This window comes from Lonchura striata, chromosome 3 (genome assembly GCF_050655825.1).
Source record: "Lonchura striata isolate lonStrDom1 chromosome 3, ASM5065582v1, whole genome shotgun sequence".
Taxonomy (NCBI): Eukaryota; Metazoa; Chordata; class Aves; order Passeriformes; family Estrildidae; genus Lonchura; species Lonchura striata.
Genome location: NC_140705.1, coordinates 111,827,475 through 111,855,404, shown reverse-complemented (window position 1 = coordinate 111,855,404; position 27,930 = coordinate 111,827,475). Strand labels below are relative to the sequence as shown.

Below are 27,930 nucleotides of genomic sequence, written 5' to 3'. Positions count from 1 at the left end.
AAAAACATTCTCATTTGCCAGATGTGTGGTTTTTAACTGTTGTTTCCTGGGCAGGAAAAAACAGCAACAGCTGCTGGCATCAGAGACAGGAAGGAGATGCTGTGTGCACTTTGGTGCTGCTGGGGGAGGAGAGATACCCATTCTGCCTCTCTTCTGGCTCCTTTATTTGGCCTGTGGGGCCAGGAAGGGCCAGTTAGCTCTGAATGCCAGTTTAACCTGGGTGGCAGGTGCCTTTGGAGGCTGTGAGGATCAGGGTCAGCTTTTCAGATTTGCAGGTGCTGGGACATGTGGGGTTTGTGGTCTCGCTCATCCTCTGCTGTGGAGGCTGTCCTTAAGAGACTCTGGGGCAAAGACAGGAGAGGAGTGGAGCTCTGAGCCATCCCCAGTTCTCTCCCCATTCTGCTGGAGGCTCCTTGTCTTGTTTTTTATGCTGGACCTCCTTACTGTCAGTGCTGAGTTGCCATTAGCTCTTCCTCTGAATCCCCAAACAGCCAGCTTGGCATATGCCCACAGCTGTGGAATATCAGCCAAAATTGCAATTTTATCCTTTTGCCTTCTTTTTAAGCTCTTCTTGATTCCCTTCCCCGATTCTATTGCTTCATTCATTTGGGGTGTTTCTTCCAGCAATTGGACATCTCCTCTGGCTCTTGTTTTATCTTGTTCTGCCACAGGAATTCAGACTATTGCCTAGAGGGCTCAGGTGAAGCCCAGATTGAGTTCAGCTGCCTCTCCTTTTTTCTTTCTGCCCCCAGGAAATTAAACACCCCCACAGAAAAAGCTTCCTACTCTTTTTTTCCTACATATAATGAAAGAGCATTTGGTTTATGAGACATGCTATGTCTTTTCTTTCCTCATATTATGAACTCTTCAGTGAGAAAATGGTATTTATTTTCTCTCTTCTATACTGTGAACTATATTATTGGTCCAGGCACAATTGAGGCAGGATGGGAGTGAAAAAGACTCCAAATCAGAAGGCTAAAATAACTGAACTCAACAACTTTATTTCAAATACATTGCTCTTTTTATAGAGAACACCGTGCAGACCAATTTCATTGGTCTTAAAGTAAAAACATCTCACACCATTGGTGCATGCTGAATGGCACACGGTGGCAGAACATATCTATAAATAATGTGAACAACAAGAGAGATAGTGAATTATTTACATTCCTTTGAAACTCCTTCCCAGGCCCAGCCTGGTAGAAACCTCTCCTTTGTCTCTGGCTGAACTGAGAATACCCATAGGTCCCATGAAAATGATATATATTTCAATTACTACGTTTTTCACTCAAACATAAATGGGAAAAACCTTAAGGTTGCATGGAAAACCTTTGTCTGAAATATTTCATTTATCGAAGACATTCTGAGAAAACAAGAATTGTTCAAGTGAATTTTTTTGTGGTTGAAGTGCCAAGGAAATAGACACAGTACTTCAAGCTTCTGAATTAACTTCTTAAGAAATGTTATTTCTACAAAGACTAAATTGGTATATCAATTTTAAGCATTTTCAGAGTGACAAGATACAGACATATCAGATTATTTCCAAAATGTCCTGTCCTTACAAATTAGCAATATTATTAAATAATGAGGTGTATAGATAGGTGCCATTCTGTGCCCCAAGTCAGGGAATATTAAGTGCTGAAAGGAATTAGCTCAAACTGTCTTCTTACTTTCTTGAGTTCCACTTTTTTTTTTTTTTTTTCCCCAGGAGGTCTTGAGTTAGTCTAAACCACTTGTCAGAGATCTCATTTATTTTTGATGTGTTGTACTTTGCCACTTTCTGCATTATTCAGAAAGGGAAAAAAATAATCCGAGTGGATAGAATAAAAACAAAATAGAAAATTAAAAAGAAAATAGAAAATAAAAAAGAAAATCCTGAATACCCAATTTTCACATCTGAACCTTTGACTGAAAAGGCATCTCAGAGTGGTATTTCTTCTGGCTCATAGCCAAAATGAAGGGAAAAACATCTCAGCTTAACTGGGTAAAGCTTGTCTGCCTACCACTGCAATTGGGAAACTCAGTTACTTACCATCACAGTCTTGCCAGAACAAAACAGACAAAAATTTCCTGCCATTTAAATTTTGTGTATGATCACTACAAAAATTAACAGTGTCATTTCCTTTACTCAGATTCCATGCCCATCTCTCTGAAGAGCACAACTGAGCACCAGATGTGTGCAGCAGACTTTCTTCTGGCCCGATTTCAAGAAAATCCTAGAAAGGGATCTGTCCCAGGGCTGTTGTTACTTTGGGGTATTAATTTGGGCTGGTCTGTGTCGTGTTGTGAGGGGTCAGTGCAGAAGAAAAAGTGGGCAACAGGTCTTAGGTGGAAAATCCTTTATTCTTCTTGCTGCAGTAACAAGAACGTTCTTGAATACAGCCAAACACAAAGACCTCTACCAAGGGGCAATCCCAATTTATATACACTAACATGGAACATTCTATAAACATTCTAACAAATCACAACAGGCCACATAATCTATAAAGGTTATAACTCCCATGATCCCAGGCAAACAAACTTTAACTCTCCCAAACTTGAAACAGTGTCCCCAAATTTTGGGTGTAGCTTTCCATGGCCTTGCATTGATCCTGGCTATGACTGGCTTGCTGATGTGTAACTTTGCAGTTACGTACCTTTACATCAGCACATCCACCTCTGCTAGGGGATTCATCCTGATCCCAGCAGGATTTGGTCCCCCTGAGCAGAAGCAACAGCTTGTAGCAGCACGTTTACTATTTCAATAAGGACAAAACCCAGCTTCTTTCTCACCGCAAAGCAAATTCTCTGCAGGAATCTCTGGGGTTGCTTATGTCAGGGACTGACATGGTGCTGGATCTCCAACCCACAGCCTGCTCCTGCTGTAGAACTACAGCCCTCTGGTGGCACCAAATCACTTATTTTGTCAAGAGCTGCATAAAATAACGGGGAAAAGCTCACCTTTGGGCTCTGACCAGCTCTAACTCGGTGTTGCCTGGAGGGGTAAGAATATCTCTGGGGGAAGAGTGCAAGAAGCAGGGTGCAAGTCAGTATCTGTCTGTGATGCACTGCATGGACGTGACCCACCACATAGAAACTTCTAAAGAAAATGCAGTGACTGAGTGCAAGGGCACTTAAGAAGTGGGAGAGTGTTTACCTCTCAGGACTAGGAGAGATCTTAGAAATCACTGTCCTGAAAAAATTACTTGCCCTGGGAAAAGGCATTAAGGTCCCCTCAATAGTGTTCTGACCATCAGCAATAAACTCTTCTCTCTCCTAAAGGGGGATGAAACAAGCATCCCTTACACCTGGATAGAATTTGTTTAGCTTGATCTTTAAAGTGCTTAAATGACTGAGATCTTGCAATATTTTATTCCCTGTGCTTCATTAGAGGAACGATTAGCCTACTTGTCTTATATCTCATTCATAGCTTATATTGCACAATTTAAGTCATTATTCCTTGACCTATTTGCTGTGGTCATGAAAAAGGAAAAAACACACAAGGCTTTTTTTTTCTTTTTTTTTTTTTTTTTTAGTGTGCTGATCTCTTTGAATATATGTTCTTTGATTCTTCCTTAAAGCTAATCAGCACAAATTAATTTCATCTTTCTGATCAGCCATATTCACAAAAATGTTCTGCTTTGAATGTCTTCACAGCAGTGTTTTTCAGATAGGTAATGTTATGTATTTGGACATGGCTCTTGAGCATCAGTTTTCAGAATTAAGAATAACCTCAATTTCCATCTATGAGATCTCAGCATGAAACACTTGTGCCACATTTCATTATCACACCTTCTCTGAAGTTTTGTTCTGGACTACAGGGACAGGAAACCCTTGGCTATAGCATCAGGATCTGAATAAAGCCAAATAACTTGAAAAGCCATTGCAAGGGTGAATTGAGTGCCTCAGCTGGGCTGTACAAGTAGTGTGATTGTTTTGCAGCAGCAGTTGTACCAACAAGCTATCATACTATTACTGAGAAAACACTCAATTTGGAGGATTAATTTGAAAACTTTGAGCCCACTGCCTTGGGGGAATCTATTTGCCTTTTACCCTGTCTTAACCTACCAGTGTAGAAAAGGTTTTTGCCACGAGAGAAGAAACAGAGCTGGAAGTCCCCAGGATAGAGAACAGGAGCTCCAAGGTTGCCCCACAACAATGGCCAGCAAAATGTGGCCAACCACGGCTGGGACTGGACTAGTTCTTATCAGAAAGATAAAATTCCTTTGGATTGTGACATTTTTAATGAATTTTATGCATTTTGATTTAGTTTGAGAAACTTGGGTTGACTTAGCCAAGCAGTAAGGAGCACAAGCAGGTTTTTGGCACTGCCAAAATATACTCATGTTCTGCATAAGGGATACAGCCAAGTTAGATTGCAAAGTGGTTTTTAGCAATACAAGCAATTAAAGAAGACACAAACCACCCTCTTGTACCACAGATTTATTGAGCTGTGTAAGTAAACACCCATTCTGGGTTGATGGTGATAGATCATACAGGGCATTTAAACTGCAAAGATTCAGATTTCTTTTTATTGGAAAAAGTCACACATAATCTAGGGATAAAGAGATAAAATGAAAATTGTTTCTGTATGCTCCTTCTTGTTTATACTGTAGGTGTTAGGATGAAAAGTTTTCTTTATATATGTTCTTCAATACACAGTCATTGATTTAAATCTAAAAATATTTCAAGCATTTTCTTAGGCATTTCTTTGAGGTGTATACAGATATTCTTTCAGTCTTTGAGCCATCTCTAAATAGTAAACAGTAGACAAGATCCCTGTGCAGTTTACCTTTGTGGTCCATTAGATGAGCCAAATAATTCAGTGCATAACAGAAGCAAATTGATTTTTCTGAGGTGTTTTTGATTATTTAGTTGTGAAAAGAGTAACAGCTGCAGCTTATTCCAAACTGGTTCTCCTTTTAGGTTATCTTATTCTGATTTGCTGCATTTGTGTTCAGTTTTGGGCTTCTTGCTACAAGAAGGACATGGAGGTGCTAGAGTGTCTGCAGCAGAAGTCTGATGGAGAGGAGCTGGGTGTGTTTAGCCTGGAGAAAAGGTGGCCTGGGGAAAACCTTATCTCTCTCTACAACAGTATGAAGGAGGTTGTAGTGAGGTAGGGTTTGTCTTTTCTCCCAAGTAACAAGTGACAGGGTGAGAGGAAATGGCCTTAAATTGTGCTAGGGGAGGGTTAGATTGGATATTAGGGGAAAAAAAATTGCCAGAAGGATTATCAAGCATTGGAACAGCCTCAGGGAAGTGATGGAATCATCATACTTGGAAATGTGACAGCTTGGGACATGGTTTAGTGGTGAATGTGGCAGTACTGGTTCTTAGAGGCCTTTTCCAGACTTAACAATTCTGTAATTTCTATGATTTGCATGTTCACAAGCTGTCTGGAGGCCAGGGTCCTGACTCCTTAAGTCACCTCCATCTCAAAAAATCACTAACACAGAGCCTGAGTCATGTAAGCTTGCCTTGGCCCTGGTAAAGCTGTGTCTATAGCAAGTCAGCAATGGAAACTGCCCAAGGTGAGGTCTTGGAATCAGAAATCTCACCTTAGAGACATGCATGTAATAGCAAAGCACTGCTATACCAAATCCAGATTTTCCCAGTAGAAGGCGTGGGATAAATTTCAATAACAAAATCAGGGACTGCAAGGGTTCCTCTGCAGACAGAATACTCTGTTTAGGGACATGGTGAGACACTGAAAGGCCTGTCCTTTTACTACCTAAGGACTTAAGGGCAACATGGAGTCAGTGCTTCTTCCAGTCACTGAGAGAGAGATGGAATAGCACTTACATGGGCTATTATTTTACTGAAAGGCTGTCTAAAGCCATAAAAATTCTTGCCATGAAAATACACCGCCCACAATCCAGCAGAATCTACTTTCTGATCTCTTCTGAAAGATTAACTTTGTTAAAAGCTCAGCTTTATTGTTGGGGTAAGCGGGCTGCTCCTGCCAAAGAGCTGCAAATGCCAATATGTTTGTGCAGCATGGAGACCAGTGGTTTCACGTTCAGTGGTTCATAAAGATCCCAGACATTTCTGAAAGATCTATCTCTGTTCTGCTATTTATATACTTTGGAAGCAGACTATGGAGCTGCACAGTCTGTGTGCACAGCCTAATTTAATTTTTCTGAGAAATCATGGCACTTCCAATAATCTGAAGCAGAATAAGAAATATGTAGGAAATGTCTAATGAACTTTTCCCACTTTTGTTTCAGATTAGTAGCAGAGAACCCAAACTTTCTTTTTGAAGTTGAACTTTCTGAGTCAGCTGAGCAACAGCTGCTTTCTTCACCTCTGTACTTGCCATCAGTGCCTTGAGATCTGTTGAGCTTCAAAATACATGAGATTAAGTATTCATTTAAGATATGACCATTAAGAAGTGAAATGGACTTTTATATGAATTATTAACAGAGATCTCAAAATTAGAGTGGCTTGGTGTTGGGCTTTTTGTCTGGGCAAGTAAATCAGGGAAGAATACGTCCAAGAAATAGGATTTTTCAAAATCAAAGACAGGAAAAATACTAGAGGAGATGCAAAGAGGGGAAATGAAAGCCTCTTAGGGTTTAAGACACACAAGACTCCATTAGGGTGAAGGTAAAGGAAGAATGGTGGCTCCCCCTGGGATAATATGGAAAGTCCATGAGGCTTTTGGCTATCCCCAAAGTAAGCAGCTTCCCAAAGAGGCTTTGTTAAGCCAGGGGTTTTAATACCACTGCTCCTTGGGTGCTTCTAATTCCAGGTGGAATCAACCTGCAGAAAAGCCCAACATGAAGTCTGAAGTGCGAACCAAATGCCCATATCTTGCCCATGGAGCTGGAGTCATATTAATTTTTATATACTATCCCATCATTTTAAATGATCACAAAACTGTCAAATAACAAAAAATCAAGGGCTGCCATCCACTCACACGAAAATCCTGTCTCAGCAGAAGGCCTCTGTGCACAGCCCTGGGGACACCCCCATGGGACAAAGCTCTCCCCCCAGCACAGCCATGAAAGGCTTTGAGCTCAGCCTCCAAAACTGCAAAGCAGTTGCTTTGTTTTCCATGGATAATGATTTAATCCACCGGGTGAAAGCTGGACGTTGCTCTCTTTTATCCTGGCTGTACACAATTGCAGTGCTCGAAAAGAAAAGCCCCCGGCCCTCCTGCGCCCGCCGCTCCTCCGAACTGCTGACGCCTGGATGGGCAGCTCCAAGGCGGGGCCATCGGGATTTATTTAGTTCCCTGCCGCAGATGATGCCTTTAGTGCCACAAACCACCCTGGAGACAAGTCCTAATTGTCTGGGGGGGCGGTGATTATGTTCAGTTCTTCTTCCCCAAGCCCCCCGGACATAATTCAGATCCAAACTGGAGAGACAGGCAGGCACACAGGAGGGGACCCCGGCACTGCGCAGCCCCTCTGAAGCCATGTACAGGAGCAGCTTCCTGCGCGAGGTGCGCAAGGAGAAGTACGAGCGGTCGGACGCCTACGATGAGCTGCGAGGCTCCCCGGAATTCGACAGCTTGGCCCAAGCCCGGGGCTTGGAGAACCTGCAGGAGCTCAACGAGCGCTTCGCCAGCTACATCAACCGGGCGCGCGTGCTGGAGCAGCGCAACGCCATCCTGCGCAAGCAGCTGGAGACCTTCCAGCGCATGGACGAGCTGGTGGGCTTGGACGAGGCCTTCGCCGGGCAGATCGAGTTCAACCGGCAGCGGATGCGGGAGCTGGCTTCGGACCGAGCCAAGCTGGAGCGGGAGGAGAAGGATGCCCAACGCATGCTCGATGAGTACCGCAACAAGTAAGGCTCGCAGGCCACGGGAGATGGGTGGTGGCATTGCCACAGTTGATCTTTGTGGTAAGGATGGGTTCGGTGTCGCCAGCAGCTGAGGCTGATGCCTCTCCATGTGTGTCAAGAGGGATGGCACGTAAGCTCATGGTGAAAAGGGAGGTCTCAGGACCTAGGGAGATGCAGCTCTGCCTTTTATGGTGTCACTAGATGGGAAAATGCCCTCTCTGTTCCATAGCAGCAACCCTAGTGCCGTTGTTCATTCAGCTTAGGAGAACTGAGCTCTGAGCTGCAAAGAGGAAAAAACCCTATTTGACTACCAGGTGTCTCAAAGCAAGTGTCTGAGCAGCCCAGAGTTACACAATGCCAGACATCTCCTGAAATGTGCAGGGTGTCTCTGAGAAACTCTTATTTACAGCCACTATGAAGCACCTGGGCCAGTCTGTGCCAACTACATCTGTGATGTGACGTAAAAAGAAAGGAGATTTTTTTTTCTGCTGTATAAAATTTGCCCTCCTCTTCTGACTTGCATCTTGTATTTCCATCTCATGCCACTAAAACAATAAGAATAGGCTTCATGAAATGTGCAGGATGTCTCTGACAAGCTCTTATTTACAGCCACTATGAAGCACCTGGGCCAGTCTGTGCCAACCACATCTCTGATGTGACATGAAAAGAAAGGAGATATATTTTTTTTCTGCTGTGTAAAATTTGCCCTCCTCTTCTGACTTGCATCCTGTATTTCCATCTCATGCTACTAAAACAATAAGAATAGGCTTCCCCTAATTTTACCTCTTTAACCTCTGTGTGACCATAAATCAAAGAGCAGGAGCCTCACATGCTGGTGGAGATGAGTGCCTTCCCTCCAGCAACAGGGAATTTCGGCTACATGGCTTAATTACACAAGAGTTGCTGAGCATTTCTCATAGGACAAAAGAGTTTAATCCTCCCGTTACTTGTTGGTCAGGGATTTTTTTACTCCCTAAATGTCTATCTGGCTAGTTCAACCATGAAAAATTTGGCACACTGCCAAATGAACAGCCACTTAGGGTTCTTGAGCTACAGCATTCCTATAGAAATGCCAAGCCCTGATTCTCTCTTTTTCATCTGACAGGAGAGAAAAGCCCACCCAGGCACCGAGGCGCTGATTGCTGCCAGTGGTCAGATGTCCACAGTGTCCTGACTCAGTGCCAGTGGGTAATAAGCACCTGATTAGGCAGAATTGTATTCCAATATTTATGAGGAAATTCAACTAAGAATCAATGCTTTAATTTAGCTGGTACTTGCTCATGTGTTTTTATTGCACAGTGCCCATGAGTATTTGACTACAATCAGTACTTAATTTTCTAGCTGCATGTTAGTTAAAAATCTGTGTGAATAGTACAGGATAAGTAATGTGACACAGAATAATTTGCTATTATTAGAGCTGCTTTAAGCAAACTGTAAATAGTCAGGGAATAATACAGGGCATTGAAAATCCAGAGGAGGAGGCAACACCCAGAAAAAGGACTGTGCTTCCAGAAAGTAACATTTAGGACCTGCTAAAGGGGTAGTCAGTGGTTTCCTAGAAAAAAGGGGTGGTACTTCGTTGTACAATCCTGGGATGCCCACTGTAAACAAAAGTAAGAAGGAAACTTTGACTAAATCAAAGCCAAAAATTGCAATTTAAAAATTAAAAATACGCAGGGCCGTGACAATGGAAGGACAGTGGCTGCTTTTTAACCAAATTGCACCAATTGATTTACATCAACAAGTGTGTTTTGGTGATGTTGTTGGTGGGGTTTTTTTTGTTTTGTTTTTTGTTTTTTTTTTCATTGGGAGCTGCTGAATTTGTCCAGAAGACAAACATGAGCACGTCTTCCGTGTCTGAAAAACCTGGGATGGTTTCGAGTTGCAGGTTTTAAAATGATGCCTCTGGTCTGGTAACATGTTCTCTGCCATCTGATGGCTCTGATTTCAGTCCCTGAAAGTTATAAACAAAACTCCCTAAACAAAATATGGGAGGAATAATCTTCTGTGCCCTATTAGGAGCTGCTGAAACCAGAAACATTCCTGTGCTGAAGACCTCTCCTCCCTGATCTGCAACAGGCACTGCAGGTTTCTTGTTTCATCTTGGATCATAAAGCTTTTGGTGCACTAGGATTAACAAAATCACTTAGAGGGAAAAATTTTAAACCAATTAATTGACAAATGTCTGTGTCCTTCACTAATTCAGAGAATTTTGACTCTTACAACCCATTCTTTCATTCACCTTCACTACTGGGGAAATAGATTTATATCTAAGTAAACCTTTTAAGCTACATTATAAAAATAGGCTTTTAATGTTGCATTTAGACAGAGTAGGGTCTAAAACTACTGTGTCTGTGTAATTAAATGTTCATGAACCACTAAAAATTAGAACTTAGATTAAAATTTATTTTAAAATCCTCTATGGCCACATTCATAGCTTTCCTCATTAACAAGACTTTGTACCAGGGGAGAATTCTTTCTATTAAAGTTGCAAAAAAAAAAAAAAAATGCTGGGAATAGTCTGGATGCATCTCATAAAAAGACTAATTATGCTGTCTTTATGCTGACCACCACTTTTATAGCAACATTGCATCTGGCTGTGGTATTTTTCTCACCGTGATATTGGGAAAGATGCTGGAATCCAAATTTTAGTGGCCTTGACCGAACAGGATTAATGGACTTCAGAAATTAAAAGCCTTGCAAATCAATTGTTTAATTTAAAAATTTGTGCACTGCTAATACAGTGAATTTTAAACATGCAATAGGATTCCCTGGACACAGTAATTAGCACAGTGTTCTCCAAGATATGCTGTGTGGTGATACTCTGATGAGCTAACACCCTTTGGGGCTGCAGTGGAGACCCAACATACATGAGAAAACAAAAAGAAGTGGTAAAATAAAATATCTAGGATATGGGGACTCCACTAGAAGGCAAAGCTGCCTTCTAGCCCTCTCTGCAGGGATTTTCTTGGCACTGCTGCTGCTTCTCTGGTGATAGGAAGGACTTCATCCTGCTGCAGCTGAGATGAGGAGCATTTGCCTGCCCTCCACACTCTCCACAATCTGCCAGAATTTTGCCCTGTGCCTGTCAGCTGCTCAGCAGTGGCTTCTTGATTACACAGGTAGAATCTGTTCATAAATCAGCACAGCACAGCCCTCTTGGGCTCAGCTGAGCATGCAGGGTATGACCCTGGATGACAACTATGACTGGCCTGTGCAGCATCCTTGCAGGACCTCTCTTCCATGGTCTGTGCTGTCCTTGGCACCCAGATTGCTGTCTGTTGAGAGAAGGTTGGTGAAGTGCACCAGAGAAAGAGAAAATGGCAAAGGTAGCAGCCAAGAGGTGCAGGAGCTCAGTAGGATTCATTTTTCTTCAGGTGAAAGGCTCAGGTTAGACACCAAATTGAGTATCTGGCCATTGTCACTGCTCAGGTGGATTGCTGCTGTTTCCTCTTTGGAGGGGAGTGAGTCTTTGCACTGCAGCAGAGGCAGGGTCCAAAAAAAAGATGTGATTGAGAAATATTTAACCCTCTGATCTGCTTTCTTTGAGTCTGGCAGCTCCCTCCCCTCCATTCTATTCCCCTATGCAAAAAAATAAAAGCCCACTTAACATCCCTTTTCTTTCAACAGCCCAAAAACATTTGTAGCTGACTCATAGCTACCTGACTAGGTGAGAAGGTTCGTGTTTTGGTTTTTTGGGGGTCTTTTTTGTTTTGTTTTGTTTTGTTTTTAAAATGAAGCAAATTAACTTCATGGCTCTTAAGCTCCGGGAATGTCTGATCAGCAACCATCTAATAAAAAAATTTTTGGAAATGACTAGCCAATTGCTAAACACCAAAATCAACTTTGAAGCATAACAGGGTTGTGACTTGTCAGCCATTGCACTTACAGGTACATTTCAGCAGGCACAGGGGCATCCTGAGGTCTCTCAAGCATTTCAGAGAGGTCCATAGCACTTCTGCACTGGTCTTGTGGAAAAGATTGAAAATCACTTGAAAGAAATTCTCCTTCAAAGGACAATCATGCAATACTAACTCTCTCAAGCTGCCAGGTGGATTTATGGCTCTGTGGCACAGCACATATTTAGGTTATTTGAGAGTGAAGGCAAATGTAGCTGAATATTTTAGTAAGTGAAAAATCTCTTGAGTCAGGATCTAGCAATGAGTGAGATCTGAATTACATTAGGGCTGAGGTTTAGACACTGAATCCATCAGATGGTTGTATATTACTGTGAGTGGAAAACCAGCCTTTTATTGTAAATGTATATTTGATTTTCACAAGATGCCACAATTTGCTTCGTTCTTGCTCAGCTGTCAGAAAATATCAAAGTTAGGAAAGTGTTTACTGTCAAGTGCACACACACACACACAAAAACTTAAATAGATAGAAAACTGGATGGAGTTGAGCTACTTGGTAAACACCTGAAACAAAGGCAGTCTCACTTCTGAAGCTGAAAATTATTCTAGCCTTGGAAGTGAAAGTGGTGTTAGTACTAACTGGCAAAAAAGGACATTGTTTTAGTCTTATCAGCAATTTGTTGGAGTAATAATGAAATAAAACCTCATCATTTTCACCTGGTTCCTTGCTGTTTGTGTAAGAATTGAAAATGGACCATTGACCAACCCTGATAATATTATGGCATTTCAGAAAAACTTGTTAAACCAAAGCACCATATTAAATCCATTTCCTTGTTCTATCAAGTTCTTCCTTTGTGGTCCTGGTCACTTTGTGAGTGACATCATCCACTCAGCTTTCCAGAATGTGTTGAAAGAATTGATAATTGCATTGGTTGTTCATCCTTCAGGAGACAAAAAGGAAGAACTGAGGTTGACAGGATCATTTTAATTTGATCTTTGATGTGTTCAGTCCAAGAACTGTCCAGTTTCCTGCTGACTGGAGCAAACCCCTTTGATATCAACAGCACATCTGGGCTGGATCAATGATTTCAGAAGACAGACAGGGACTTATGTTCAGTTCTGAATTTTGGCTTGTATTGGTGTCCATTGCTTTTATTGCAAATGAAGGACCCTTTTCACCACAGCTGACTTGTCACCCACCAGAGTGTTTCTTGTAGAAAGTAAGATAATGATAGCTTTTTTATATCTCTCTACATCTATTATGTTAGGGAAAGTAAAGTGTTAAACTTAAAGGGTTAAGACTGTATTTCTGCCGCTGTTGGAGTTTGATAAGTCACTTGTTCAGTACTGATGGCAAAGTCTCATTGCCAAAGTTGTTTCTGGCTAGTGGCTTTTCAGGGGCTTTTTTGTTTGTTTCTTTGTTTTTTAATGGAGTCTTATTAAGCCAAATCTACCATTAAACATTTCATACAAGGATTACTAAAGGAAGGGAATAAATTACAATAATCAACAATTAAATTTTGTGCTCTGTGGCTAAAAGGATTTTCTAGAAGATAATTCTATTTACATACAACTGTGGAGCCCTGATGCTTAAAGAATATGTGCTGTTTCCTCCAAACCAAGCATAAACACATTATACATCCATCTTGGCATCAGGAACATGCACTTCATACACTTGTAGATGTTTTATAAAAGCATAAGAATAGTTGGTTAAATTCAGTCCTTACTAAGGCTCACTTGTTTTGGCCAAGCTAATATACAAATTACCATTAAAGGGGACACAAAGCTTAATCCATCTCAGCATCCTAATCCAATGTCTTTCCTACACAGTCAATATGTAAAATTGCAATCTTTGTGTTTAATGTGTCTGTGTTTAAAGTGCTTAAATCTTGTTTAAATCTTGTGTTTAAAGTGCTTATTGAACAACAGCAGGTATAGTGGAAAACCAAGAACAATGTAATTAAATGTTCATGTGCCATTGTAGCAAATCCTCACAGAATAATCGCTGCTGAATAGCTGTCACTGTAGTCCAATAAGAATGGAATATGCTTTTATTGTAGATAATCTATTCTTGGGCATTCTGTAAAAAAGTGATAGCAAATATATGGCATTTCATTGTATTCTGTTACATAAGCTGAAGACAAGAATTTAGGCAATTCTGAAATTACTCCTAGCATCTGCAACCAAAAAATAATTAATGATAATCCATGAGTAAATCTTTTGGGACATTTCAAGATTCATATTCTCCTTTAGCATGAGGCATATCTTATGCATGACAGTGCAGATAAAAATGCAGTTTGCAGAGGGATGAACTGCTGAACTTTTTCTCCTTTTCTCTACTTGCAGGTATAGAAATGAACGTGAATATCAGCAGAAGCTAAAAGAAACCCTGGAGCGCCTTAACAAAGTAAGTCTGGGAAAATGCCAGGGAAAAGGTGTACAGTTTTTTCCTTTGGTTTCATTTACTACAGCGAGCAGTGGGATGATAAAATGTGAGAGCAAGGCATTTCTTGTCATTATGCCCTTCTCCATCATCCCCCTCCCTGTCCAAGTGTCTGAGCCTTGGCATGTGCATACCTTTTCCCCGTGCTTTTAAACACAGCTACTGTATTAAAATAGAGTCACCAGTGATAACCATGTCATAAAAAATTGCTGATTAACTCCATGTTTTGAAGCCTGGAGTGTCTCAAAGCTCCTTAGTCCCTTGCAGGATATGGTCAGCCCTTCCCAGGACAGACCCTCAGCTTCCCATTAGGTTTCCAAATAAAAGAGAAGCCACAGCTCCCCCTGGTTTGTTCCTCTTATATCAAGATACACATTCTTAAACTAATACCAAGCAATAATAAAAATAACAACATTTAATATAATATAAAGCTCAGAGAAAGATAAAAGTTGGCTGAAGTATTTTGGAAGTTTCCAAACCAGGTCTGTGAAACTGAAAAATCCTGATTCATCCTCTCTTGCTGCTAGCCTTCATCTGGGTGAAGAACATAGTATTATATCTTTTCCCAATTCTCCTTTGCACATGCTATCATTCATCTTCTGTATTGGAAAACAATTGAAGATGGATTAAATAGAGATTATTTTTTTATCTCCTTGCTAAAATGTCTGGACCAAATCTGCTGGAGCATTGTCATATCAATGATACACATGTTTTATATTAAGAAAAGACAGAAAGTACATTTTAGCATTTCTATCTCCAGTGAGCTCTTGACATCCTGCATCAGTTGTTTTCCAGAACACTCTGCTCTTGAACATCCTGCAAACCCTTAAAAAATTTAGTGAAGCTAACTCTTTTGTAAGGGGTTGTTGGAGCTGGTCAGTCTGTCTTCGCAGTTCCTCTCAACAAATCTGCAGCTAAAGAAAAGTGAATTAATTCACCAACCCTAGGCACAGCTCACAAAATATTGAGGCACAAGGGTGTTTTTTATCCCTGGACACCCCTGTGCAGCAGCTCCTTGCACTGGGAGCACCAAGTGCTGGAGAGAATACAGCTGGTTTTCTGTGCAGGGTCCAAGATGTGGCCTGAAAACCTGCATGTGCAGGTACAAACTCATTCTTTATCTGACAGCTGGGAAAACACTGGTTCTGGAGAGATCTAAATTTCTCTTCCACAATAATGAAAATATTGCTTCAACACATGGACCAGCATTCTGGAATCGTAACATAAAGCAGAATGGCTTTTCAGAAGTTGAGTGATTAGCAAATACTGCAAAGTTCAAAAGAAAATGTGTAGACACTGCACTGTGCTGACACACAACCCCACCGAGGAAGCTGGTCGCTCTGAAAGCATGGAATAAAAGCAGAATTATTTTCCCCCTTTGAGGGAACATTTGGAAAGCCAAAAACTGCTTTTGTTTATCACACACAGAAATATTTGCTTATAGGTATTATCTAAGGGCCTGGGGGCTTTCTTTTTTGGCTCCCTCCCAAACCTCCCAACGTGGCCATTGTCCCGCTGATCTTCCTCTCAATAGGACGGGAGAGGAGTGCAGAAAAGCAGCGCGGGCATTCCTGATGGCTGGCTCTGAATGTGCTGGGCTGGATGAGTCTGAATCAGCCCCTGGCTCACAAAGCAGAGCCTGCTGGAGAGTTGTGTGCCTGGGAGGCTTAGCAGCACAATGAGACAGCCAACATCTACACATTTTTGGAACGGCGCGTGCTGTATGCACGCAAAAGGCAAAAATCCTCTTCTACCAGTCATGTGCTGCACCCACAGATCTCCGGGGTTGGTTTGCAACCCGTGATCTGCTCACAGAGATTATTTTGCAGCTGGTCATGGCACATGGGTGATTTGAAAGATATTCCTTCAAATACCTCTTTTTTATTCTTTGAGTTAAATGCAGAAAGCAGGAATTCCTTGAGGCAAATTGCAAACTGGTGGAGGAACTGGCAAGTTTTATAGATTTGCAAGGAAGATTCAGTTCAAGTTTTTTAAGATGTTTCCTCAAAAATTATATTTTACGATCATAGTTAATGCCAAACCTAAAAAAGAAATAATGCATTAAATAGAAATATAAAACATATCACTACTCTCACATATTTGTAAAATATATTGCCAGGTTCCATGGAAATTACCCTAAATTCCATGTTTTGTGTTAAATAATGTAACATAGGAAAAAACTAAATTAGGCCTTTGAACAGAAATGGAGATTTCATTAGACTTAAAGACCAATTACACTCATACCTATGCTCTCTGAGATCATGGTTGCTAGTCATATGGTTTGTTCTTTGAACTAAGTCGATGTTAGGAACTTTTGTCTTTGCACATCCCAAAGTATTATCAACTTGTGCAGCAAGGTGATTTTTTCTAAACTTGGTCAACTGTCATTTTTATTTCCAGAAATGGCTCCAAATTGACAAACATTTGTGTCATTTGAGAACATACCAAAGAGAGTGCAAATACACTGGACATCCTGGGTTTTTAGAAGGACTTCTTTACCAGGGATCTTAAAATGGCATCAGGATACCTCAGATCTTGTCATGACACTAGAGGAATCAATGCCTTAGTCTGCTGATGTCATTTGTTTAAGGCTCATCCACCATTTCAAGACTTTAACATCAAAATTTTATATTTAAAATGTCTGCTAGTCAGCTCCCAGCGTTATTTTGACAGTGCCAAACTCTTGTAAACTACATTTGTGCAGGGCACAGTGAAGGACGTGGCTCCTGTTTGCTGGTTTCATGATACTGCTGTATGTTCCAGTCACCCCTTACACTCCAGGCAGGCTGCTCCAGGTGCACAGTGCCTCATGCAGTGCCTGTGGGATGCTGTGGGTTTGGCACTCCAGCCACACGTCCCACTGTGTCATCTCACTATGTCATCCCGCCGTGTCATCCCACCACGTCATCCCACCGTGTCATCCCACCGTGTCATCCCACCGTGTCATCCCACCGTGTCATCCCACCATGTCATCCCACCGTGTCATCCCACTACGTCATCCCACCACGTCATCCCACCGTGTCATCCCACTACGTCATCCCACCACGTCATCCCACCATGTCATCCCACTGTGTCATCCCGCCGTGTCATCCCACCGTGTCATCCCACCGTGTCATCCCACCGTGTCATCCCACCGTGCCATCAAACCATGTCATCCCACCGTGTCATCCCACCATGTCATCTCACTGTGTCATCCCACCGTGTCATCCCACCATGTCATCCCACCACGTCATCCCACCACGTCATCCCACCGTGTCTCTGCATTGCAGGAAGCTGATGAAGCCTTGCTGTGCAACCTGGAGCTGCAGATCGAGTCCCAGTTCCTGCAGGATGACATCAATGCTACAAAGGACAGATACAAGAAGGTAACTGGCTGAAATTGCTGCTTTCCATACAGAGATAGATGTAGAACTTTGCCCTTCTCCGTGAGCAAACAGTGACAAATTAAAGCAAATTTCATTTGTGTTTGGGTGGGTGCATATAGCATTATTTATTTTCAGTGGGCACAACAGCTCGATTGTTTCCAGCCCCAAACACACTTCTCAGGGTGCAGTCATTACAGCTGTAGCAGAGTCTTGAATTTGTCAACCTAGTGTCATGGTTAAGCCCAAAATGCTGATCAAGCTGTCTTATATTTCATGCCAAGGAAGCTGTTGCTTTCATCCAATTTTTTGGGAGAGGGTACTCCAGTTAATCAGCTGACATATACCTGTGGAAGTATGATTCCACTGCAGCTGACTTTAACACTTGTTTTCTTCCTGGAAGAACTGTGGGTCTTGGGATCAGGCCACTGCCCAATCTTTGCTGCTTTTGAAAAAAGTGACTCTTATTTTAGGCCACATGCAAAGGTATTTGTGATTCTTATTTTGAAAATCTCCTATGAAATTGGAAATCATGGAATCTCCAATTAAGACTATGAACTGTATAGTCCTTAGCCAAAAGTCTGTGATATACCTCAGTATGACGAAACTGCACTCAAAAGCAGTTATAAAATCATATTCCAAACCCAAGCCTGAACATGAATTGGACTTTCACAGGCTAAAAGCATTACATATCTAGAAATAAGCCCCAGGAGTATATGGAAATGTCTACCTTGCTCTGGCATTTTCTAATGAAAATGTTTTTACCTTATCACAGAACCTCATGGAAATCCAGACCTATGTCAATGTCTTGCAGCAGATCATCCAGACAACTCCTCGTGTGTCCCCAATAACCACTGGCATATGTGAGGCAAGTATTGCTGTTGGGAAGTGCATGCACCTCTAAGAGAGGTAATGTTTACAACTAAAGTGTACCAGATCCTTTAACTTCTGCTCCAAGGTTAGGTGAAAACTGTCAAAAAAATGTGTAAGTACTGAATAATGAATATCAGAGAAAAATATTACTGTAGTTTGAAAAACTCTATCAACGAGGAAAGAGAGATTAGCTTTGTCAGGTGCACTCCAGCACATATATTAGTCTCAAAAATGTGTGATACAAACGTATTTGAAGTCGTGTTTCTTCTCTGAAGAGGAGCTTGCAGGATATCTGAATATTTGAAGAGAAATCTTATCCTGAAGGGGTGAGATGTGGTGAAAATTTAAATGAGATTAATTGATACAGACTAGATGAAAACTTGGTGATTTCCACCAATATGAGTGGCTATGGCAGGAATGTTCATTATTTGGAAGAAGATGTGAACAGATTTACATGGTCTAATCTGTACTGTTACAGACCTGCCATCTGATATCTTTATTCTTAAAGCCGTGCCACCATTCAACAGAATTTGTCTTGAGGTTCAATACCCATCTTTTATCTGTCTTTTGCCATTTTCTATTTGTCTTTACAGTTTGTTTCCAGTAGTGCAGTTTCATTTGGCTCTTTCTAGGAGTAAAACATATTTTCCTGTACACACATTGTTTTCTTCCAACCAGGAAAAACTGATAGCAGAGAGGAGGATCCCAGTTCTGCAGAGCCAGCTGGAGGAATACAAGAGCATCCTCTGCCAGCTACAGGCACAGAAATACAAGCTGCAGACAGAGGTATTGGAATCACTAGCCATAAACACAACCATGTTGCTCATGAACTGCTTTTTTATGGTCACTTGGTAAAACCTCTAACATGGCTTCAACATGGTCATATTAACTTGGTGGACTTGGAGCTGTGTTTTCCTTTTAGATTTCCATCTTCAGCTGTTTCATTCCCATTCTCTCAATGGAACAATTTGTCAGGTTTAGATGGCAGGATGGGCTGTAGGTGTTGTAGGTGCAATGAAGCTGTTTTTGCTTATCAGAGTGGCTGATGAGGGAAGATTTCCACAGTGCAACTGGATTCCTGCAGGACAGAATCAGCAGGACATTGTGAATGGAAAAGTCCCACAGGGCTCCTATGACTTTTTTACTCGCTGACCTCTGGCTGGAAATTTGCTCCATGAAAACTGATGGGGAGCCCTCAGGCTCTGTCCAATCTTTTCTATCACTGCCACGTCCAATGCTGAGCTTGCTGTGGGAAGAAGTGGACATGTTTGGGGAGCAAACCTGAGAGGGCTGTTGAGCTACATTTGGCTTTCTGCCTTCACCTATGTCACTACTAAGCATTAAGCCAGCATCTCTCCTGTGCTTGGACACTACCAGCAGGACAAACCATATGCTTTTTGCCAAGCCCTGACTTGCAGAAAATGTCTGGCAAAGACTTTGACTAGTTGTCCATGCCCATCTCCCAGACAAACCTGCCCTAAATCAACCTTCTGTCTCCAAACCTGAGTGCAGTGTAGGACTGAGGGTGGCAGGAGGTGGAGGAGCAGCTGAAGGCCGTAGAGTGAAATAGAATTTCACTCTACCTCCATGCAGTTGAATATTTTTTAGCCAGTGGGGTGGAGAATAGCCCCAAGCACAGCATCCTTTGTGCCTCAAGCTGTCCATCGAGGTGAGAGGAATGAAATATTGACACAAACATCTTTTGGTGGGATTTTGGACTCCTTCGGAGAGCCATAGCAGCAACTCATAACTTCTTGAGCATAACTTCTTTCATTAGGGTGAGGACAGTGTATTTTCCATGGTCTCTTTCTCACATCTGATGCTCTGGTGGAAAGGACACATGTGCTCTGGAATCAATATGGGGATGAAATAGTGAATCAATATAGAGAAAAAGGGGAGGAAATCAACCTTCTGCTGGCAGATGGAGAGAGGCAGTCTTTGGGGAATTAATCGTGCTGCTTTCAAAATTAAATCTTCCCATCCCATTTAGAAATAGATTATTCATTCTTGTGCTTTGAGATTAGAAGAGTGAAATAGCATTATGAGTGGAAGTCAGTAACACAGTTGCTTGAGATGGTGAAGGCTGGATTTGATGACTGAGGTGTCATCAAATTTCTTTGCTTTCCTGTTTCTGGACCTGACAGCCATGTGCCTGAGAGGTCATGGACCCCACCCCATGAGCACTGAACAGTCTCAGTCTACTTGTACACTACAGCATAACCAAACTAATGACATGGGACATCACTTCTATATTTAGGCTCTCAAAAGTCCTTTTTTAATCTTGCCTGAAGCATATAGAAATAAATCAGTTATTTAAGAATTCATTAGTCACTGATTGCCCCATTAACTTTTTTGAAAAGTAGGGAAAAAATGTGACAAAATAACAATAATAAATATCTAAAAATAGCAGAAGAAAGTGAGAGCAGATTTACAGGGTGAAATATCCCACCTGAAACTCAACCTTTATTTTTGGAAAGTGACTTTTGCCACCTCCTGGTTGATACGCTCATTGGTTTTATCGCTGACAAAAAAGGCTGAGGAATTGAATTCAAGAACAGAGTTCTTTGTTTAAAACATGACATTTGGTCTTATTTGCCCTGTCTGCAGACCACAGAGAAGGAAGAGTGGGTATTTCTTGAGCTCATCTTCCCAGTTAAGAACTTTTACTGTGCTTGTGAGGCCCTGCCCACTCTGATAAGTTTTGTTTTTTGAATAACTGAACAAAGGTCATGAAATTGCTCCTGTGTTTCAGCAGTGCAGCATCACATTGTAATAAAGCATGACTTGCCTTTCATTATGCTTAAAATATGGGGTGGTGAATTTTCCAAAGCTGCTTCTTTCACCACCAATTTTATTTACCAGACAACCATGCTGGAGCAAGCAATTAAAAACACCCAGGAGAGTTATGACGATGAAATTCAGCTTTACAATGAGCAGATTGAAAACCTTAGGAAGGGGATAGAGGAGGCTGAGAGGATCTTGGAGAAGTACACCACGGACTGCCGCCAGCTGGTGATCTACCAGCAGTCCCTGGAGAATGAGCTGGAGCGGTACAAACGGATCATCGAGAATGAGGACAGCCGGTAAGGCTGGATTTCTGGGCACTCAAAGGGACCAGTGATCTCTTTTATCTCCTTTGAAAAATGTACGTTTGAGGGCATTTGATTCACCCAAAGCTATAGTATTTTCATACTTTTTACTGGTAGATATCTAGAGATGGAAATTTAAATAGATGCAAAATCAGGTCGAACTTCTGCCACGGAAAGGGTCAGAGCCATTTTGGGCTTTGCTGTCCATGCAGTCTCCTTTCCATATGCTGTCCTGGCATCAGTGTACAGAGGTCAGGAGCACACAAAAGCAATCTGAACATCCTCTCCTCAGACTGGGTGTTGGTGACACTTTCTTGACACTACCAGCAGGTTGATTTTATGGAGGGTGCAGACAAAGCAAATGCCCTGCAAAGCAAAGCATTCTTCACAGCAAAGCCATTCCTCAGGCATGTGGAGAAAGAGGAAAAATACAAGAAATTGGCAGGGATTTGGGTTGTGCTTAAACCTACAGAGGAGCATTGTCTCCCTCTAATGTCAACCATCAGCCACAGTAGAGAAAAGGATCTTTCACAGCAGCAGAGCCAGAACCCTGAGCACCCAAACTACTGCTCCAGGCTGTGCAGGGGAAGAACACTCACTAAATAGCCTATCCTATGTGTGGGGAATGGGAATTTAATTAATTTTCAGGGTCATATTTTGGACACTGAGGTCTAGTTAGAAGTATCTTAACAGAGTAACTCTCAACGCAGAAAATCACATTGACACAGGGTCTCTGACAGGACAAAATATCTCAAATTCCAGCAGAGCAGACTGGGGAGGCCAAAGATACAGTAATTGTTTTGCAATAGGCATGCTTCCCAATTTTAATTTTTAACCCTTAATGCTACTGACTCCTCAAATGTTTTACAAGGAAGACTGCTCCAAATTTCTTATTTTGCCCAGCATGGTTAAAATGGATTTACAGTTCTTGCTGACCTCTGGTAGGCTTGGATTGACTGTTTGCCCATCTAAAAACTTCCCATCTTTTCAAAGTGCCGTGCTAAGTGCAAATCTGCTGCTACATGTTGTAATTAATTACTTGTGCACTTTACCTGCTGGAGAATCCCATGTCTCCTGCTGGCAGAAACCAGCCTCAGTCCTGTGAAGGTGCTGTGGCTGTCGATTTTCCCCAGACAAAAAACAGGTTCCCACCATTCTTTTTGACTCCTCACCACAGAGAAGTACATTTCTTTGTGCTTAATTTTGCACTTAATTTGACTTGCTTTCATTGCAATGGTGGGGAGAGAACTGATGGATGCACATATTCCCCACAGGTTAAACTCTGCTATAGCAGGAACCCCAGTCACACTCTTCACACAGATTTACCGACCTGCCCAGCCTCAGGCTTCAAGGGGAAGAGGTAAACCTGTGATGTGTCTTTCTGTGTCTGTCAGGAGAAGCATCGTTGCATTTTAAGCTCTTTGTCCATCTCTCTTTACAAACCTGGCTACAGGTTTGTAAATGCAACCATTTCAGCTTGCCTCAGCTGGCCTTGAGACAAACTGTCAAAGGCCAAAACCATAAGCCAAAAGCATTTATTTGCTAAGTTCTACACTTTACTACTTAGGCCAATCAAGAGCAAAATCAAAAAGGCACCTGAAATACTGGAAAGAACTGCAGGTTTTGTGTTGACTCATTCTGAGTTTGTTGGCACTTTAGTGATGTGCAAAGAGCACTGTTGAGTGCCACAGGCCATTTTTGAGGCCTGTTTTGCTATGAATGATGTTGCCTCTAAGTTGTACATTGGCTTGTTAGAATTTAAGATGCTTGTAAACCTGCTGACAAGGAAATGGCCAGGGCTAAATGAGTGAGACTGCTTTAACAAAGGAGTTGATGTGATAGATTGTAACATATGGGATGACGTAAATTCAAGGCTCACTGGAGTTTTAATAATGACAAACTGCCTTGAGAACAGAGACAAACCAATGTATGAGGGATGTTTTTGGCATGCAGCTGTGATTTTTCTAATTGCTGTATGAACTGTAGCAGTTTTATATTAAATGGCCTGAGGCATTTATATAATGCCTGAGGCCAGATCCTCCACAGCTGTAAATAACTACTGTCATGCAAAATGGTGTTTTATACATTTGCCTGTCTCTAGACACACCACTAATTTCTCCTGCAGGATTAGCATGGTATTTCATGAGTGTTACTGTACTGTGGCAGGGGACAAAACAGTTGCCTTGGAGAAAATATGTTAATATTTGTATGTCCCCATGTTCTTGTAATTACCAATACCAACCCCTGTCTCCTCTGCTCTAGCTGCTCATGCCATAGAAATCAGTACCTTGCCTATGCTCCTGCAGCTGCTAAGCTGTCGTGGGATCTGTGGCTACTGATTGCCCAGGAGATCAGAATCAGGGGGCTCTAAGACTCTAAGAGCTCAATGACAGTGTCTGAGTGATGCCATTGTAGATGGGCGGCTTCTCAGCTCTGTGACCATCAGTTGCTGCTAACACCTCCTGACATGACTCTCAGCATCTGTCCATACTCCAAATTGTCAGGAGTGGAGGTGCCTGGTTTGCTTTTAGCCCCCCTGGGATACAAAGGCTCTCCACGTGAAGTAGTGAGGGCAAGAGGCAGCTCTAACATTTTCACTGACTGTATTCAAGCACTGTTTTTTGTTCTCTTTGTTTTGATTTTTCTTTAGATATCACCCAGGCCATGCAAGACATCGCCAGTGTAAAGCCCAGGCAAAAAGGCCTGACAAAGAAAATTGCCAGAAAAAAGGAGCTGATGTCAAAAGACATAACCGACAGTCACTCGCCTGAAAGAATGTACGAAAGAACTCTGGAAGGTTTTGACCAAGATCAGATGGAATTTAGGCATGAAGGCTCAGTCAGATGTGAACCTGAGCAAGAAGGATCGGAATTTGATGAAAAAGAAATGGGCCCAGAGGATGTACCTGATGGAGCCCAGATAAGTAAAGCCTTTGATAAATTGTGTAATATTGTGAAGGAGAAAATAAGAGTCCACAAGAGACCAGAGGCTAAGTCTGATGCCCATCCCAAAGGGCGTTATGTGCTGGTGACAGGGGAGGAGGGCCATGAAGAACCATGCATCTTGGCCCCCTCCGTCCCTGCTGGGGCAGGGATCACAGTTTCCACTGGCAATGGGAAGGTGATGAATGGTGGTGACGTGGAGCCCATACCAGAGCTGCCAGAACCCGCCGAACCACCCGAAAAAGAGAAAGGGGAAATCTGTGAAAGGAGAGAAGAGTTTGAACTCCCAGATAAACAGAGAGAGGAGGGAAAAGAAGATGTGCATGAATGGGGGAAAAAAGCAAGAGGAAAAATTGAGCAAATCACAAAATACCCAGATATCTCTGAGCCTGAGACAGTTCCTTCCCCTGGTCTGATAAGCCCAACTGAGCCAGGACTCCTTCGGGAGACAGAATATGAGCGAGAAGATAAGCAGGGCCTTTTGTTCAGGGAGGCAGCCTTACCTGGCTCTATGAGCTATGAGAAGGTGGAGGTGGTGGAGTCCATTGAGAAGTTCTCAGATGACAGAATTCAGACGTATGAAGAGACAGCAATGATTGTTGAGACAATGATAGAGAAGACAAGCAAGAAGAAACCAGGTGACAAAGGCACTTAAGTGACACATACCCTCTGATAGTCGACTTGTCTGGCATAGTTATTACATGACTGTGTTTTTTTTCCTGACCGAATGATACAGTAGTGAGATTTTTGCTGTTTGGTATGGCACAGATTGAAACCTTGATGGCAATTCTGTCTGATGTAGGCTCACCTTTGGTGCAACAACCATTAGTGCTCTCCAGGGCACATCCTATGCAACTGATTTTCATGATTAAGACACACGGGAAGAAATTATTATGACAGAGCTGCCTGGCTTTCCACAGTATCTGGGACAAATTTGCATATTCCTCTACTGCTCCTTTAACCCTTTAACTGCTGTACAACCCCCCCCACCTTTGAGACAGCTGCAAATGTTAACTTGTGACATCTGGTTCATTTAATAAAAGTTTTGCCTTCTACCGAAGATACACACTGTGGGTTTATTTTTGCCTATAACATTGACTCACACACCCTACTTGTAAACATCACCTAACTGGTGTGCAGGGGTTTTTCCAGGGAAAGGGCTGGATACCTCTTAAATAACCTCTTCCAAAGCTCTCCCTTTCAGAGACTTTAAATAGCAATGAGCTTGGCAGACTTTTTTTTGAAATAAAGACAAACTTCCTGTATTCAAGATAAGCTCTTACTGCAGATCATCTCAGAATGAAATTTTCTGAAGGGAGATCTTCCTTAAAAAAGCCACTATTTGTCCTTCACCAACACAACTAATGCACTTATGAATGCCAACAAGCTTTTGAGCAGACTGCAGCCAAAGACTGATTATTAAGGTATTTTCTTTTTAAGTATTTCCTTGGACTGTAGAGTTTCATACTGCCACAGGATCCTGTCTCAGTCCTGTCACCTGCAGTCACATGGAGCTCCACAGGATTGTTGGAATAAGCAGTACCTTTCCACCTCCCCATGCCTGGGGAAGGAAAAAGCAACACTTGCAGCAACAGCAGACTCTTGCAGCTCCCAGAAACCTTCAGCTCAAGAAAAAAAACAAAAACAAAAACAAAACACCAAAAAAACCCACAAACAAACAAACAAAAAACCCCCAAAACCCCCAAAAACTCACAAAGAAAAAATCAGGGAAAGGAAATATTTTGCAATATTCTGCTTGTATGTGTGAAAATAATGGGCTCTACTTAAACGTGCTCATACTTTAGTCCTCAGCTTGACTCCAGGCACACAAAGGATCCCACTAAAACCCAAGACTTACTGAAGGGCAGTACTAGATTAGTCTCTACACATTTCTTCTTCAATCTGACGCCAGTTCTCCAAGTTTTCATTTCAGCTCACCATTGCTGTGCCTTTTCTTTCTGCCTGTTAACTCCTGTCAGCTGCAGCAAAGCAAGGCTAAAAGCCATTTGAGCTGACAAGCCTGAGCTTCAGGAACTCCTCACAGCACCCAAGACTTTTCTTCAATAATATGTTGGGTTTGGTTATTTCATTCATGAGGTCCAGCACAGGTGTAGCATCAGATCTACTGTGATTCTTATGTCTGGTAAAGGGGCACCTTATTCTTTGAAACAGGGACAGGTGACTCTCACAGTCACAATTTTAGTCAGGGATTTTTGTCTATTCTGGCTTATTGGAATGCTGTGGGAGTTTATTCCAGACATGGCTTACTCGAGCGTGTTGCTTTTCAGTTTAATATATTAACAGTGTAAATAACTACAGAGAAGGAATTTATCAATGTGTATGCAGGCTGGGCTCTGGTGACCTGGGAAAAACTGCCCAGAATAATTGCTGCGGAAAGGGTTTGACTGCTGCAAGGTAAACAAAAAAAAACAACAAACTCAAAACCCAACCCTCATTGCAGCAATATGCAGGCTATTTAATAATTCTGTCACAAAGCAGAATATAAACAGGTTCAGGCAGTACCTAGAGGGAACTGGGTATTCTTCCCCCTCTCCCAGCCCATCTGATTTTACTGCAATACAGTGGACCCAAAGTTCAGAATACAAAAAGTCTCATTCAATGGCAAGGAGGCAATGTCAGGACAGCCTGGGTGAGGTGTGCAGTGTGTGAATACCTCCACAACCTTAATCCTTTTTGTGCTGTGGTGCCACCACTGGCTGCTGACCCAGACCTGATTTATGATGCCTGTAACCCTTGTTCAACATCTCAGTGTGATGTAAGAACTGCCCCTAAAGCTGGTTTGATGGCACTCACTGCTGAAGCAAATCACATTGCCTGGGCAGCAACCAGCAGAAATCAAGAACTAAGGAGAGCTGAGGGCCAAATTCTGCTACAGTCTGTAAAATTTCTGTATATTTGCATGTAAGTTATATAGAAAATCACTAGTAGTGTCTGGTTAATAATGACCATGCTGAAGTGTATAGTAAATCTCATAATTTTAGGGGCTAACCTCTACATTAAATGCAGGTTCTCAATGAAGTGAGAATTGAAATGCTAAAGTTTAATGGTGAAATATTTGCAAGCATCTGTTTGACAAGAGACTGGAATGAGACTCAGGTTTCTACAGGCAGATTCTCATTTCTGAGGCAATCAGAACTAGATCTGGTTTCCTGCCAGATTATACTGCTGCAGACATGGTAGAGTATTACAAAATGAAATGTACTTTCTGCTGTGGGAACACAGGAACTAAAAAGTACCCAAATTTTATGGGGGGGAGATGAAAAGGGAAACAGGGGGTTTAATGTGAATCAAAGTGATCCAAACAGCAGAGGAACATCCTGAACATCCTCCTGCCAATGCAGCTCAGCTCCTGCACTGCTGCTCCCTCTGCAGAGCTGGCCTTGGAGCCAATGGGTTTGAACCATGAAAATAATGCCATGTAAAATTAAAGAAGCTCCTCCCAGCCTGTGGCGTGAATCTTGCATGTGACAGTTTCACAGTTAGCATAAAGCACTTTATTAATAATCTGCTGCTATCAACTCTTTATCTTCTCCATAGCCAGTATATGCAGGATACAAATTTCTTTAGCAGTGTAAAATC

At 42.1% G+C, this 27,930-nt stretch overlaps 1 protein-coding gene across 1 annotated transcript; it reads left to right on the top strand.

Moving 5' to 3' along the window:
* Positions 1 to 27,664, top strand: BFSP1 (beaded filament structural protein 1). Its single transcript, XM_021555878.3, has 8 exons — positions 1 to 7,767; positions 13,968 to 14,028; positions 17,334 to 17,429; positions 18,202 to 18,294; positions 18,978 to 19,085; positions 21,162 to 21,382; positions 22,663 to 22,748; positions 24,039 to 27,664. The coding sequence occupies exons 1-8, from the start codon at positions 7,397 to 7,399 to the stop codon at positions 24,983 to 24,985; spliced, it is 1,983 nt and encodes a 660-aa protein (XP_021411553.2). The 5' UTR covers positions 1 to 7,396; the 3' UTR covers positions 24,986 to 27,664.
* Positions 27,665 to 27,930: the final 266 nt, after the last annotated feature.

Excerpts from the sequence above, each read along its gene's own strand:
- BFSP1 (XM_021555878.3), top strand. The coding sequence starts at position 7,397 with ATGTACAGGAGCAGCTTCCTGCGCGAGGTGCGCAAGGAGAAGTACGAG. Across the intron at positions 19,086-21,161 it reads AATACAAGCTGCAGACAGAG|ACAACCATGCTGGAGCAAGC; the intron begins GTATTGGAATCA and ends TTTATTTACCAG. Across the intron at positions 22,749-24,038 it reads TCAGGCTTCAAGGGGAAGAG|ATATCACCCAGGCCATGCAA; the intron begins GTAAACCTGTGA and ends ATTTTTCTTTAG.